This window comes from Gigantopelta aegis, chromosome 14, assembly GCF_016097555.1.
Source record: "Gigantopelta aegis isolate Gae_Host chromosome 14, Gae_host_genome, whole genome shotgun sequence".
Classification (NCBI taxonomy): domain Eukaryota; kingdom Metazoa; phylum Mollusca; class Gastropoda; order Neomphalida; family Peltospiridae; genus Gigantopelta; species Gigantopelta aegis.
In genome coordinates, this window is record NC_054712.1 from 19,523,407 (window position 1) to 19,540,788 (window position 17,382).

Sequence of the window (17,382 nt, forward strand, 5' to 3'; positions counted from 1 at the left end):
ACAGGTTATTTTACTGATATGTTATACATGATTATTTTACTGATATGTTATATATGATTATTTTACTGATATGTTATACATGATTATTTTACTGATATGTTATATATGATTATTTTACTGATATGTTATACATGATTATTTTACTGATATGTTATATATGATTATTTTACTGATATGTTATACATGATTATTTTACTGATCTGTTATATACGATTATTTTACTGATATGTTATACATGATTATCTTACCAATATGTCATACATGATTATCTTACTGATGTGTCATAAATGATTATCTTCCTGATGTGTCACAAATGATTATCTTACTGATGTGTCATACATGATTATCTTACTGATGTGTTATACATGTTTATCTTACTGATGTGTCATACATGATTATTTTACTGATGTGTTATACATGATTATCTTTCTGATGTGTCATAAATGATTATCTTACTGATGTGTCACACATGATTATCTTACTGATGTGTCATAAATGATTTTCTTACTGATGTGTCATACATGATTATCTTACTGATGTGTCATACATGATTATCTTCCTGATGTGTCACACATGATTATTTTACTGATGTGTCACACATGATTATTTTACTGATATGTCATACAGGATTATCTTACCAATATGTCATACAGGATTATCTCATTGATATGATGTTGCACTGATATCTTATTGATATGTCAAACAAGATTATCTTACTCAAATGATGTCACACAAGGTCACCTTACCCCTGTCACACCAGGTTGTCTAGAACAAGGTTTGTCTCCAATGTCATCCACTGGATTATAATATCTTGTGACTGACTCTATGCCAAAACATACAGCAACAGGATTTTTCATGGAAGGATTATGTCCACACATAAAAATTTCACCCTGTCCACACTGTGAGAAAATAGGAGGGATGATTTTGTCAGGTTGGGTAGGATTACGTTGTTATTCTGCAGTGATAACATTCAGTGCCATTCCAGAAAAAATAATACCAGTGATATGAAAATGTTCATTTTTTTAAATGGTGTTGTATCAAGGTTACATTTAGCCATAATTACATGTATGTTCTTGACAACTCTGTAACATGTGTTTTGCAACTCTTTTATAAAATACAGGTACAAGCATACATTAATCAATATGATGTGGAGTAACTTTAATGGTGTACAGTTACTTTTGATCATTAGCATACATAAGTATTCCAAATAATAAACCATATGATAACATCCTGACACGAAGGAAGGAAGGAAATGTTTTATTTAACGACGCACTCAACACATTTTATTTACGGTTATATGGCGTCAGACATATGGTTAAGGACCACACAGGTATTGAGAGAAGAAACCCACTGTCGCCACTTCATGGGCTACTCTTTTTCGATTAGCAGCAAGGGATCTTTTATATGCACCATCCCACAGGCAGGATAGTACATACCACGGCCATTGTTACACCAGCTGTGGAGCACTGGCTGGAACAAGAAATAGTGCAATGGGGCCACCGACGAGGATCGATCTCACACCGACCACACATCGAGCGAGTGCTGTACCACTGGGCAGTAGTCACACTGAGGTGGAGGATCTTTCTTTAAGATAAATGAATGGGTCAAGTAGGTAAGACCGATGCGAGCACGACACAAGACTATTTCGTCCTTCCTGTGCACTGCCTGTAGGAGGACTGCCATATGTCAGCATCCTGACACAGGTTTCATGTTAAGTGAAGGATACGAATGCAGTTTCTCTCCGCTGTTTGACACGAGCACCCCGAGAGCAAACACGGCGTTACTGCGGACCTCCTCGTCTTCTTCGTGCACCATCTTGAGGAACACGGGATACAGCTGCTCCACAAACACGACCGACGCCGACCCACACGCCTCCAGGGTCTCGGCCAAGGTGCCCACAGCAAACGACTTCTCAGACGTCGAACTGGTCTGCTTCTGAAATCATAGCCAGTCACTTAATGTAGGCAAGTACTGCTAATTACTGTTTATGAAAAGAGAAGAGGGTAAGGCCACACCTACCCACTGAGCCCTTAAGAACTCGCTCTGGGTTGGAGCTGGTACCGGGCAGTGAACCCTGTACCTATCAGCCTGTAGTCTGATGGCTTAACCACCGCACCATCGAGGCCGGTGACCCACCTTGGACAATTCTAAAAATACCAAAGATTCTCTGGCTTTAACACCATATCTGAAACAGTTTTTAAGTTATAGCCATCTAAAGCTTTTTGGGTGCCATTTTACTTTTTCGGAACACACTTAACTTAGTAATTTGTTGTTCTAGAAGAGATGGTATGATATAAAACTGAAAATTGCTACCATGGCTAATTTTGTCCCTGTCCATCAAATTCAGCAGTCACTAAAGAAGCCTCAGTATTACTACTATTCTGAATCCAGTTTCTGTGTGTCTTGAAATAATTTTGTGTTATCTGTTTTAATAAATGTTATGGACAGATAAAATGGTATTTAATGAATCTTACTACTACTATTCTGAATCCAGTTTCTGTGTGTCTTGAAATAATTTTGTGTTATCTGTTTTAATAAATGTTATGGACAGATAAAATGGTATTTAATGAATCTTACTACTACTATTCTGTATCCAGTTTCTGTGTGTCTTGAACTAATTTTGTGTTATCTGTTTTAATAAATGTTATGGACAGATAAAATGGTATTTAATGAATCTTACTACTACTATTCTGTATCCAGTTTCTGTGTGTCTTGAACTAATTTTGTGTTATCTGTTTTAATAAATGTTATGGACAGATAAAATGGTATTTAATGAATCTTACTACTACTATTCTGTATCCAGTTTCTGTGTGTCTTGAAATAATTTTGTGTTATCTGTTTTAAGAAATGTTAAGGGCAGGTAAAATGATGTTTAGTGAATCTTACTACTACTATTCTGTATCCAGTTTCTGTGTGTCTTGAAATAACTTTGTGTTATCTGTTTTAAGAAATGTTAAGGGCAGGTAAAATGATGCTTAGTGAATCTTACTAGTCTCTTGAGCAAGTCTGTGATGAAGCTGCTGAAGAACGGCAGGAACGTGTCGCCTCCCAGGATGCGCGCCATGACGGGCAGAACGTCGCCCCCCGACTCTATGAGCATCCCATCATACTCCGCCTGCTGCTCCTCCTCATCTTCCTCATCCTGGTCCTGGCACGCCAGCTACACACGGGACACAAACACTGATAAACACATCAATACACACAGAGCACATACTGATAAACATGTACACACAGAACACACACACTGATAAACACACCAATACACACAGAGCACACGCACTGATAAACCATGGTAGAGATACACACAGAACACACACACTGATAAACCATGGTAGAGATACATACGGAACAGACACACTGATAAACCATGGTAGAGATATGCATGGAATAGACACACTGATAAACAATGGTAGAGATACACACAGAACACACACACTGACAAACCATGATAGAGATACACACGGTGCACATGCACTGATAAATACATCAATATGAACAGAACACATGCACACGGAATACACTGACTGATAAACCATGGTAGAGATACACAACTCAACAATACACACAGAACACTCACTGATAAACTATTGTAGAGAAACACATCAATACACACAGAACATATTGACTGATAAACCACGGTAGAGAAACACAACTTAACAATACACACAGAACATACTCACTGATAAACCATGGAATAAACACAACTCAACAATACACACAGAACACTCACTGATAAACCACGGTAGAGAAACACAACTCAACAATACACACAGAACACTCACTGATAAACCACGGTAGAGAAACACAACTTAACAATACACACAGAACATACTCACTGATAAACCATGGAATAAACACAACTCAACAATACACACAGAACATATTGACTGATAAACCACGGTAGAGAAACACAACTTAACAATACACACAGAACATACTCACTGATAAACCATGGAATAAACACAACTCAACAATACACACAGAACACTCACTGATAAACCACGGTAGAGAGAAACAACTTAACAATACACACAGAACACTCACTGATAAACCATGGAATAAACACAACAACAATACACACAGAACACTCAGTGATAAACCATGGAATAAACACAACTCAACAATACACACAGAACACGCAGTGATAAACCATGGAATAAACACAACTCAACAATACACACAGAACACTCACTGATAACCCATGGAATAAACACAACTCAACAATACACACAGAACACTCACTGATAAACCATGGAATAAACACAACTCAACAATACACAGAGAACACTCAGTGATAAACCATGGAATAAACACAACTCAACAATACACAGAGAACACTCACTGATAAACCATGGAATAAACACAACTCAACAATACACACAGAACACACTCACTGATAAACCACAGTAAACAAACACAACTGACACATTATATTTGTAAAATACAATCAATGCAATACTAATACAAATAGGAGAGCAAAATAAAACAAAATATTAAAAGATTAACCATATAAAGAAATAATAGGATTGGTTTAAACTATATTTATTTCTGCAAATCAAATACAATTATGAAACCTCTTAAAACCAGACCCTCTATAAACTGGAATTCTCTCAAAATCGGACGTTTCTCAAGGTCCCTTTTTAAATATCAGTATAAAAAAGAACCTCTCTAAACCGGATACCCCTTAAAACTAGACATTTTACTTGATCCCAAGGGTGTCCGCTTTTGGGGGGTTTCACTGTACAACAGTTTGGGACTGGCAAACAGCCAAATGTCTATATTAAAGCTTCTGCCTACATTCAACAAATACACAATCACATAGCTAATAGGATTAAATATTAACATTAAAAAAAGTAAGGTTTGTTTTATTTAACGACGCCACTAGAGCACACTGATTTTTTATCTTATCATTGGCTATTGGACATCAAACAGATGGTCATTCTGACACTGTTTTTAGAGGAAACCCGCTGTCGCCACATAGGCTACTCTTTTTACAACAGGCAGCAAGGGATCTTTTATTTGCGCTTCTCACAGGCAGGATAGCACAAACCATGGCCTTTGTTGAACCAGTTATGGATCACTGGTCGGTGCAAGTGCTTTACACCTACCCATTGAGCCTTGTGGAGCACTCACTCAGGGTTTGGAGTCGTTTCTCGATTAAAAATCCCATGCCTCGACTGGGATCCGAACCCAGTACCTACCAGCCTGTAATTAACATTAAAGTTGGTTTTGTTTAATGCCACCACTAGAGCACACTGATTTATTAATAATCGGCTATTGGATGTCAAACATTTGGTAATTTTGACATACATGTAGTCTTAGAGAAGAAACCCACTATATTTTTTCATTAGTAGCAAGGGAACTTTTATATTATATGCATCATACCACAGACAGGATAGCACATACCACAGCATTTGATATGCCAGTCACGGTGCACTGGCAGAAACTAGAAATAGCCCAATGGGCACACCGACGAGGATTGATCCCAAACCGACCACGCATCAAGCGAGCGCTTTACCACTGGGCTAAGTCATGCCACTCAGATTAAATATTAATTGCTAAAACAAACCTGAAATTTGGAATGAAACAGAATATAATAGTGGTGTATATATCACTACATTCATTAAAAAAATACCTTGTGTGTAAAGATCTCCTTGACAACGGACAAGATGACATCAGTTGCCTCAGTTATCTGTAAAACAAGCATACCAATCTTGTTGAGTATGTCCTGTAGGGCGTCCACCGCCGCCATTACCACTGTGCGGTCCACATCCTCGCGGATGATGCTCACGTATTTCGGAATAATGGCCACCAACATCGTCTTCAAGGCTACAATAAAAGAGCTGTTGCTACAAATTCATAAATGGCAGAATTGTAATATGTTACTATTTGGTGGCCCAAACCTTAAGTCTCCTAGAAAATACAGCTATATTCAAATCTGTCCATAACTTCATTGTAAATAGCAAACGTTCTGAGATTAATTAACCAGTCACGTTCGTTCTCTCACTTCTGACCTCTTAATTCTAAATAATGTAAACATTAAAGGTAATAACCTGTTCATCCTCTTTATCCTTTCTTTCTTTACGTCTTTTCTTCCTTCTATTTCCTCTCTTTGTTAGTAAATTTGGAACACGTTATAATCATGTTTTATTTTATTGATTGTAATATATTCATATTGTAAACTGTTGGGAGAGGCCTTATTATAGGCTAATGCCTGTTGGCTAATCACCCCGACTGTTACTGTTTTTGAACGACAATAAATATTGTTTAAACCATAAATGGCAGATGATTTCAATAATGCATGTAATCACACTACTAATCATCAAGAACAAAGGGAAATGAAAAGATTTCCAGTGTAGATGTTTTTACAAGTAATGATTTCACAACAAATAACATATTACTGAAAAAGAATGATTTTCTTCTTCTTTATTTTAATTTATTGGGTTTGTTTTGGGGTGGGGGTTTTTTTGTTGGGGGGGGGGGGGTTAGTAAAAGAAGATTCAAGGTATGAATGTCAAAGTTGTACCATTATTCCATTACAAATATTTTAAACAACTTGTGAACCTCAAAGTGACCCATTTTAACAGCATGTGTCGGAAAATCTGAAGGAAAACGTGGTTCAACAGGTTCTGATCAACAACTCATCGGTTTTTTAAGGAGAAAATCACCAGTTTTCAATTAATAACGAGTTTTAAACTTCAATACCTGACCACTAACAAAAATGTCAGTTTCCAATTAATAAAGGTTTAAGTTTCTACTTTCATAACGCTTCACCACAAACCAAACTGTCAGGTAGATGAAGAGACCTGCTTGTGAGTAGGACCTCACCGGTTTCTGAGTCTGGCGACGGTGTCTGAGCGTGGAACGCATGCAGTGAAGTACAGAACTGGGCCAAAGTCGTGATGGCAGCCTTCTTGACGTTTGACGCAGGGTAAGTGACAAGTCCAACTACCTCAGTATAACATTTCTCTAGATGTGGCAGGAAGGCAGCTCTGAAATTAAAAACAAAATTACAGTTATACCAAAGTCATGATGGGTTGCAAGGAAAGGAAGGCAATGGTTTATTTAACGACGCACTCAACACATTTTATTTACAGTTATATGGCATCAGACATATGGTTAAGGACCATACAAATATTGAGGGAGGAAACCCGTTGTCGCTACTTCATGGGCTACTCTCTTTTTTTTTATTAGCAGCAAGGGATCTTTTATATGCACCATCCCATAGACAGGATAGCACATACTACAGCCTTTGATGTACTAGTCATGGTGCACTGACTGGAGTGAGAAATAGCCCAATGGGCCCAGTGACGGGGATCGATCACAAACCGAGCGAACCAAACCAAACCAAAGCGAGCGCTTTACCACTGGGCTATGTCTCGCCTCTGCAATGGTTTGCAAGTTACATAATAGTGTAAAAAATGTACTGTTCACACACCTAATCGATTATCTAATTGTGCACATATAAAAATATATATAATTACATAAACAAATAAGCTTGCTTTCAATACACAAATCTGTTTTAATTATTATTATGCTCAAGTTCAAATGGAATAATGGTTGTTACTTCTCACAATCTCACCCTGTGTTTTCCCCAAGTATAGTGGTTGTTAGTCCTCTCAATCTCACCCTGTGTTTCCCCAAGTATAATGGTTGTTAGTTCTCACAATCTCACCCTGTTTTCCCCAAGTATAATGGTTGTTAGTTCTCACAATCTCACCCTGTGTTTTCCCCAAGTATAATGGTTGTTAGTTCTCACAATCTCACCCTGTGTTTTCCCCAAGTATAATGGTTGTTAGTTCTCACAATCTCACCCTGTGTTTTCCCCAAGTATAATGGTTGTTAGTCCTCTCAATCTCACCCTGTGTTTCCCCAAGTATAATGGTTGTTAGTTCTCACAATCTCACCCTGTTTTCCCCAAGTATAATGATTGTTAGATCTCACAATCTCACCCTGTGTTTTCCCCAAGTATAATGGTTGTTAGTTCTCACAATCTCACCCTGTGTTTTCCCCAAGTATACTGGTTGTTAGTTCTCACAATCTCACCCTGTTTCCCCCAAGTATACTGGTTGGTAGTTCTCACAATCTCACCCTGTGCTTTTCCCACATATTAATGGTTGTTACTTCTCACAATCTCACCCTGTGTTTTCCCCCAAGTATAATGGTTGTTAGTTCTCACAATCTCACCCTGTGTTTTCCCCAAATATAATGGTGGTTAGTTCTCACAATCTCACCCTGTGCTTTTCCCACATATTAATGGTTGTTAGTTCTCACAATCTCACCCTGTGTTTTCCCCCAAGTATAATGGTTGTTAGTTCTCACAATCTCACCCTGTGTTTTCCCCAAATATAATGGTGGTTAGTTCTCACAATCTCACCCTGTGCTTTTCCCACATATTAATGGTTGTTAGTTCTCACAATCTCACCCTGTGTTTTCCCCAAGTATAATGGTGGTTAGTTCTCACAATCTCACCCTGTGTTTTCCCCAAATATAATGGTGGTTAGTTCTCACAATCTCACCCTGTGTTTTCCCCAAGTATAATGGTTGTTAGTTCTCACAATCTCACCCTGTGTTTTCCCCAAATATAATGGTGGTTAGTTCTCACAATCTCACCCTGTGTTTTCCCCAAATATAATGGTGGTTAGTTCTCACAATCTCACCCTGTGTTTTCCCCAAATATAATGGTTGTTAGTTCTCACAATCTCACCCTGTGTTTTCCCCAAATATAATGGTGGTTAGTTCTCACAATCTCACCCTGTGTTTTCCCCAAATATAATGGTGGTTAGTTCTCACAATCTCACCCTGTGTTTTCCCCAAATATAATGGTTGTTAGTTCTCACAATCTCACCCTGTGTTTTCCCCAAATATAATGGTTGTTAGTTCTCACAATCTCACCCTGTGTTTTCCCCAAATATAATGGTGGTTAGTTCTCACAATCTCACCCTGTGCTTTTCCCACATATTAATGGTTGTTAGTTCTCACAATCTCACCCTGTGTTTTCCCCCAAGTATAATGGTGGTTAGTTCTCACAATCTCACCCTGTGTTTTCCCCAAATATAATGGTGGTTAGTTCTCACAATCTCACCCTGTGCTTTTCCCCAAGTATAATGGTTGTTAGTTCTCACAATCTCACCCTGTGTTTTCCCCAAATATAATGGTGGTTAGTTCTCACAATCTCACCCTGTGTTTTCCCCAAATATAATGGTGGTTAGTTCTCACAATCTCACCCTGTGTTTTCCCCAAATATAATGGTTGTTAGTTCTCACAATCTCACCCTGTGTTTTCCCCAAATATAATGGTGGTTAGTTCTCACAATCTCACCCTGTGTTTTCCCCAAATATAATGGTTGTTAGTTCTCACAATCTCACCCTGTGTTTTCCCCAAATATAATGGTGGTTAGTTCTCACAATCTCACCCTGTGTTTTCCCCAAATATAATGGTTGTTAGTTCTCACAATCTCACCCTGTGTTTTCCCCAAATATAATGGTGGTTAGTTCTCACAATCTCACCCTGTGTTTTCCCCAAATATAATGGTTGTTAGTTCTCACAATCTCACCCTGTGTTTTCCCCAAATATAATGGTTGTTAGTTCTCACAATCTCACCCTGTGTTTTCAGCCAGTTCACCAAGTGCAGCACATGCATCTTCTTTCTCATCAAGATACGAGTTCATCACACTAATCCTGAAAAACAATTATTGCACTGATATGTATTAAGGAGAACATACTCCATCACTTGCCCTGTGCTTTTTATTTGGAAAAGCATATTAAGCAGCCAATATTGTGCTTTTTTCCTACAATATTTAACTATTAAATTTATACACACATTAACACATAATTATGGTGATATCAATACAGGGATGCTGTTAAACTTGTAATTATCAAGAATGCTAATTAAAATTATTCTATATTTGTTAGTTAATTACCCTTCCACTTGATCATCTTCTTCATCATCTGCATCACCAATATCTTCTTCTTCTTCCTTAAATTCCTCCTCATTTATTACAGACTCTGCTTCTTTCTCCTTGTAATAGGGCTGACAACAGAAAGAAGGGATTTTAATATATCTTCAATACAGCAATAGGTATAAGGCAGCAGTCATATCCCCATATTATATTTGTTTTCCAACTTTGATATCTCAGCATAGATGCATGAAAGATTCAGCACCTGTGCAAATATATAGACACATAAAAAGAAATCTGCATCTGTGCAAAACAAGAAGTGCCCCATCTCAAAGTTATATAATGGCCTAACATTATATCTGCTTCTGACCACGGTTAAAGTTTATTTTGTTTAACGACATCACTAGAGCACATTGATTTATTAACTATTGACTATTGGATGTCAAACATTTGGTAATTTTAACATATCGTCTCTGAGAGTCTTATATGAACCATCTCACAATCAGATAGCACATACCACGGCCTTTGATATATCAGCTATGGTGCACTGGCTGCAGCGAAAAATAGCTCAATGGGCCCACCGACTAGGATTGATCTCAGACCAACCGTATATCAGGCAGACGGATTACCACTGGGCTACGTCCCGCCCCCTGACCAAGGTAAGCATAATCACCTAACTCAAAGCAAAGAATGGTGCATCATACGCATGAAGGAGAATTGGATGATCCATTCTAAATGATGAAAGATGAAATATTTAAAATATTCCAGAGATTGCAGCTTTAAGCATCATATGTCAGTGTTTGGAATTCAGAAAACATAAAAGCAGACAACCATATGAGTTAGCTCTACAAGATTTAGACAACTCAAAAAATCTGCCAGTAGCATCTCTCACCTGTATTAACATAATACTTTTAATCATTATGTTTTGGTAGAAAATGTATGGACTTTTCATAACTTGTACTGTTGCCCTACGTTTCAATATACATTATAAGTAAAACATCATGTCGTTAAACTGGTAGGTACTGGGTTCGTATCACGGGCCAGCTCCCACCCAAAGTGAGTTAATGAGGCTCAGTGGGAAGTTATACAGTGACTTCTCTCTCGCTAACAACTAGCCATTAAACCACTGTCCTGGACACAAACCGGCCTCAGTGGCGTCATGGTTAAGCCATCGGACTACAGGCTGGTAGGTACTGGGTTCGTATCACGGGCCAGCTCCCACCCAAAGTGAGTTAATGTGGCTCAGTGGGAAGTTATACAGTGACTTCTCTCTCGCTAACAACTAGCCATTAAACCACTGTCCTGGACACAAACCGGCCTCAGTGGCGTCATGGTTAAGCCATCGGACTACAGGCTGGTAGGTACTGGGTTCGTATCACGGGCCAGCTCCCACCCAAAGTGAGTTAATGTGGCTCAGTGGGAAGTTATACAGTGACTTCTCTCTCACTAACAACTAGCCATTAAACTACTGTCCTGGACAGAAACCAGCTTCAGTGGCGTCATGGTTAAGCCATCGGACTACAGGCTGGTAGGTACAGGGTTCGTATCACGGGCCAGCTCCCACCCAAAGTGAGTTAATGTGGCTCAGTGGGAAGTTATACAGTGACTTCTCTCTCGCTAACAACTAGCCATTAAACCACTGTCCTGGACACAAACCGGCCTCAGTGGCGTCATGGTTAAGCCATCGGACTACAGGCTGGTAGGTACTGGGTTCATAGCCCAGTACCAGCTCCAACCCAGAGCGAGTCCTTAAGGGCTCAGTGGGTAGGTGTAAGGCCACTACACCCTCATCTTTCTCACTAACAACTAACCCACTGGCCTGGACAGACAGCCCAGATAGCTGAGGTGTGTGCCCAGGACAGCATGCTTAAACCTTAACTGGATATAAGCACGAAAATAAGTTAAAATAAATGTCCTGGACAGATAGCTTAAGTGTGTGATCAGGACAGTGTATCTGTACCGTAATTGAATAGGCTACATGCAGGTATATGTTTGAAAATTAAGTGGAATATGGAACCACCCTCCCCAAAAATTGTTATTAAAATAATGTATTAAATATGTGGAATTGGACACCATGCTACATGTAATATTGCATTGGTTATTTCTTCCAATAAAAAGCATGAGTATTTTATATGTACTAATACCACCATGCATTTATATACAAACACTTTTTGTAAAATCCTTCTTTAAAAATAAGTTTGGATTCAGAGGATTCTCGCGGATTGCTTTCATGAGAATCTACATGGATTCTCGTCAAAAACAGCCATATTTTTAGCCCTGTAAGGGTCATAACTGACCTACCACTGGGTGAGTTAATTGGGGGTATGTACAAAAAAAACCAACATATTTGTACAGAAATGTACTACAATTTGTCTTTGTACACTGGCCTTGGTGGTGCAGTGGTTAAGCCATCGGACTACAGGTTGGTAGGAACAGGGTTCGCAGCCCGGTACCGGCTCCAACCCAGAGCGAGTTCTTATGGGCTCAATGTGTAGGTGTAAGACCACTACACCCTCTTCTCTCTCACTAACCAACTAACAACTAACCCACTGTCCTGGACAGACAGCCCAGGGGACTAATTCACAAAGGTCTCTTAGGCCGCTTTGCTAGACAACAAAGCATCCTCTTTGCAAGTCTTTTAGCATTGCACTGCAAGATCGCAAAGTTGCGAGACTTTAGTGAATTAGGTCCCAGATAGCTGAGGTGTGTGCCCAGGACAGCGTACTTGAACCTTAATTGGATATAAGCACGAAAATAAGTTGAAATGAAATAAAAAGTCTTTGTACGATGATAATAACAAACTGGCCCAAATGACAGCGTGCAATACTGAACACTGACCGTGAAGCCCTCCATTGACTTGATCGACTGCAGAATGTAGTTTATCATTTTCTCCAGACTCTCACCCATATCACTTTTGATCACATTCGAAATGGCTGCAAACATCACAAAGCTGAAATATGAATGTTCAGATCCAAATGACAAAGAACAGTTACTTCCCTTGCCTCAGGAAAACCTAAAAGTACTAATGTTATGTTTTCTGATATCATCAAATGAGGGAGACAAGATCTACATGTACAACATAACCAATCTAGTATATCACATTTCCCTAAAACAAAGATGAACAAATGTTTTACTACAAAGAAGGAAGGAAATGGTTTATTTAACGACGCACTCAACACATTTTATTTACGGTTATATGATGTCGGACATATGGTTAAGGACCACACATATATTGAGGGAGGAAACCCCCTGTCGCCACTTCATGGGCTACTCTTTTCGATTAGCAGCAAGGTATCTTTTATATGCACCATCCCACAGACAGGACAGTACACACCACAGCCTTTGTTACACCAGTTGTAGAGCACTGGCTGGAACGAGAAATAGCCCAATGGGTCCACTGACGGGGATCGATCCCAGACCGACCCGTGTTATTACAACGAAGCAAGTTATGTTTCTCAATCAAATTTTATCTAACAACATCATCAATATATATTACTTTTTGTCACAGGCAAGGCAATAAGTAAATAATACCCTGTCCTTGGCTTTTGAAAAACCATGGCGAGTGAAAAATTGCACACATCTAAACACTTAGGCGAGTGAAAAATCGCACTCATCAAAATGCTAAGGCAAGTGAAAATCAAGCATTATTAATTTATGAAGTAATTGGTACATGTCAATGTAGAGACATATGTTGCAAAAATGAACCGATAAACCAACATGTTTTCTTCTGATTTATATAGTTTTGTTCAATAGTGTATTTGGGACTTCTTTTCCCTTTTAGGAATAGAAAAAGAAATGTTTTATTTAACAACGACGCTCAACACATTTTATTTACGGTTATATGGCGTCAGACATATGGTTAAGGACCACACAGATTTTGAGAGGAAACCCGCTGTCGCCACTACATGGGCTACTCTTCCGATTAGTAGCAAGGGATGTTTTATTTGCGCTTCCCACAGGCAGGATAGCACAAACCATGGCCTTTGTTGAACCAGTTATGGATCACTGGTCAGTGCAAGTGGTTTACACCTACCCATTGAGCCTTGTGAAGCACTCACTTAGGGTTTGAAGTCGGTATCTGGATTAAAAATCCCATGCCTCGACTGGGATCCGAACCCAGTACCTACCAGCCTGTAGACCGATGGCCTGCCACGACGCCACCGAGGCCGGTCTTTTAGGAATAGAGTTATTAAAAAAAATTCAGGAGCAGTGCTATAGAAATATAATTATGACATACACTGATGCAGACAAGTCAATTTTTAAATTACAATATGTACTATTCAGATAATTTGATGCACACATTTATAGATACCATTTCAATGTCAGATGGTTTGATAAACGTGCAGCTAAACATATGTAGGAATCAACTTGTCTTGAATTTCATTATTATGTACAACTAACATGTTTAGGATAATTGGGATGGGGAAAACCCACTGGTTTTGAGGTGGTTCAATTAGAACTACGACCCAAGCATCTTAGGTGTGCACTACCGACTGAATTAGATCCGTCATATTATTATTTTATGTTTTTAAATAACTCATTAAACGAGGGCCTAAATTAATTCAATTGATAGTTGGGGCACTGACATTCACATGGCATTTTGCAACCAGTGTCCCTCCCTCAACATTTTGTAACATGTCATTTGACCTACCACCACCAGTTATGAACGGCTCTGACATATATGTCAAATCAGCGTTACATTATTGATCTAGAACGGTCCCAATGTCCCAAGATATACAAACTCTGACAAAATCTGTCATTACAAAGGATTTTATTCCAAACATGGGATGCCATAATAAAGATAATCTAAAAAAACACCCATAATTTTAGACATCATCATAAATGCGTAACACATTATCAAGTAGTGTGTGTGCAGCCAGAGTTCCAAAGAGTAAAAATAATCTGACCCCGATAGCACTGATTGGTCAATATGCCACAGAGTACTGCACATCAAATCATGTTCCAGTCACATGGTCTGTGACTTTCTAACAACTGTTGTAATAGTAAAATCATGAAGGTAGAGTCGAAGGTGACCTGGTGCTGGTAGTCTATACAGTAAGGTACACTGAATGCTGACAGTGAAGGGTACTTAATACATGATTCTACGTAGTTAAAAGTAACTTACATGCATCTTCTGAGGTCTGGGTCATCTGTGGAGTCGAGCAGCTTGAGGCCAAGTTGTATGCACTCATTGGCCAGTGGACGGAAGTTCTCAACACCAATATTCCTAGCAAGCAGCCCCAGGGACTCTGTACACACAGTAATACATGGAATCAACTCAAAATAAAACCACGTCTCCACAAAAACAATGCAACACAAAAATAACTATCAACCTTCTGACTACTGCAGGCGAGATATCTCACCTAACGTCATGCAAGTCGACACACTATAAACCGCATACAGTGCATTCACTCATTCATATTTCCCATCATTTTGCACACAGCACTGACCGGAAATAATAATAGAACACTGATCAAGACTAATCTCAATAATGGATTTTTTTTTTTTTTTTTTACGTGAGAAATGTCTGGAAATTTTGAGTTGGAAAAAAATACTTTCTGATAGTATTTTTGGTTGACAACAATAGCAGAATGTCGAAGTCATTTTTAAGAATTGATAGCTGATTGTGACAGTTAAGTTGATAATAAATTTGACCGTTTTACTTTCAAAGAAAATCACAAAATACTGGGATATAAATTGTAGTTCCGACTCCATAACAAATTCTGGTCATACAAACACAGTTATTGGGAATAATGGACATAAATATTGGACCTCTGGCAAACAAATGCACATAAGTAAAGCAACTTGATTAATTTTTTGCCTAATTTTAATCCATATTAACTGATCGAAAATACCATAAAAATTAGAAGAACCCACAAAAATAATACTTACGATTTCAGATAGGAACATTATTTTATGGTTTATCTATTTATCAAACTTAATATACTAAGTGAAAGTTATAAATTTGTACCCCATCAATGTAGTGTTTGTCAAAAATTAAACCAGGAGTCAGAATGTTTTATTCTTCCACAGCATGACCATCATTTTGGCTGACCAAAATGTTACGCTTACCTATTGTTTGTACTTTCAACTGCATCATGTCTTCAGTCTCATCATTGTTTAAATAGGTTTTGAAAAGTTCAATGATCTGTGGGAAATACGGCATCATATCTTCTTTTGCTGCACATGCTACAAATAAAACAAAGTTTAGGTGGGGTTTTTTTTAAATTACATTAAAGTGTGGGAGTAACTTCTTTGCCACATTTCTAAAAACCAGCCCGAGTTCAAGGTAATGTTGAAATTACTGGCGTCTAGCTAATATTTATTTTCACTGTTGAACATACGTTAAGACGATGTATTGGTTAAACCTGAAATTCAATGTTCCATTTTGTACTCTGACAGTTTGAAATCTGACCACTATTTACAATGATGCAAGACTCACCAGTGTTTACACTGATGTAAGGCTCATCATTGTTTACATTGATGTAAGACTCACTATTGTTTACACTGATGTAAGGCTCGTCATTGTTTACGTTGATGTAAGACTCACTATTGTTTATACTGATGTAAGGCTCGTCATTGTTTACATTGATGTAAGACTCACTATTGTTTACAATGATGTAAGGCTCGCCATTGTTTACACTGATGTAAGACTCACCATTGTTTACTCATGTAAGACTGACCATTGTTTACACTCATGTAAGACTCCCCATTGTTTACACTGATATAAGGCTCGCCATTGTTTACACTGATATAAGGCTCGCCATCGTTTACACTGATGTAAGGCTTGCCATTGTTTACATTGATGTAAGACTCACCATTGTTTACACTCATGTAAGATTCCCCATTGTTTACTGTATAAGGTTACCATTGACATAAGATTCGCCACTGTTTACACTGACATAAGACTCACCAGTGTTTACTCATGTAAGACTCACCATTGTTTACACTCATGTAAGACTCCCCATTGTTTACACTGATATAAGGCTCGCCATTGTTTACACTGATATAAGGCTCGCCATCGTTTACACTGATGTAAGGCTTGCCATTGTTTACATTGATGTAAGACTCACCATTGTTTACACTCATGTAAGATTCCCCATTGTTTACACTGATATAAGGTTCGCCATTGTTTACACTGATGTAAGACTCACCAGTATTTACACTGATGTAAGGCTCGCCATTGTTTACACTGATATAAGGCTCGCCATTGTTTACACTGATGTAAGACTCACCAGTATTTACACTGATGTAAGGCTCGCCATTGTATAGTCATGCAAGACTCCCCACTGTTTACACTGATATAAGTCTCGCCATTGTTTACACTGATGTAAGGCTCGCCATTGTTTACATTGATGTAAGACTCGCCATTGTTTACACTGATGTAAGACTCGCCATTGTTTACACTGATGTACAGCTTGCCATTGTTTACACTGATGTAAAACTCTTAGAGATGAAATCCGCTACATTTTTCTATTAGCAG

At 38.4% G+C, this 17,382-nt stretch overlaps 1 protein-coding gene across 1 annotated transcript in view; it reads right to left on the reverse strand.

Annotated features, from left to right (window-relative positions):
• Positions 1–17,382, reverse strand: part of LOC121388322 (importin-4-like) — a 56,741-nt gene that overhangs the window by 9,982 nt on the left and 29,377 nt on the right. Inside the window, exons 17-25 of the mRNA XM_041519617.1 lie at positions 15,972–16,088; positions 15,025–15,148; positions 12,738–12,849; positions 9,924–10,033; positions 9,604–9,681; positions 6,829–6,992; positions 5,636–5,829; positions 2,990–3,160; positions 1,727–1,935 (exon numbers count right to left, since the gene is read on the reverse strand). Coding sequence (XP_041375551.1) covers positions 1,727–1,935; positions 2,990–3,160; positions 5,636–5,829; positions 6,829–6,992; positions 9,604–9,681; positions 9,924–10,033; positions 12,738–12,849; positions 15,025–15,148; positions 15,972–16,088 — 1,279 coding nt within the window. The remainder of the gene's footprint in view (positions 1–1,726; positions 1,936–2,989; positions 3,161–5,635; positions 5,830–6,828; positions 6,993–9,603; positions 9,682–9,923; positions 10,034–12,737; positions 12,850–15,024; positions 15,149–15,971; positions 16,089–17,382) is intronic.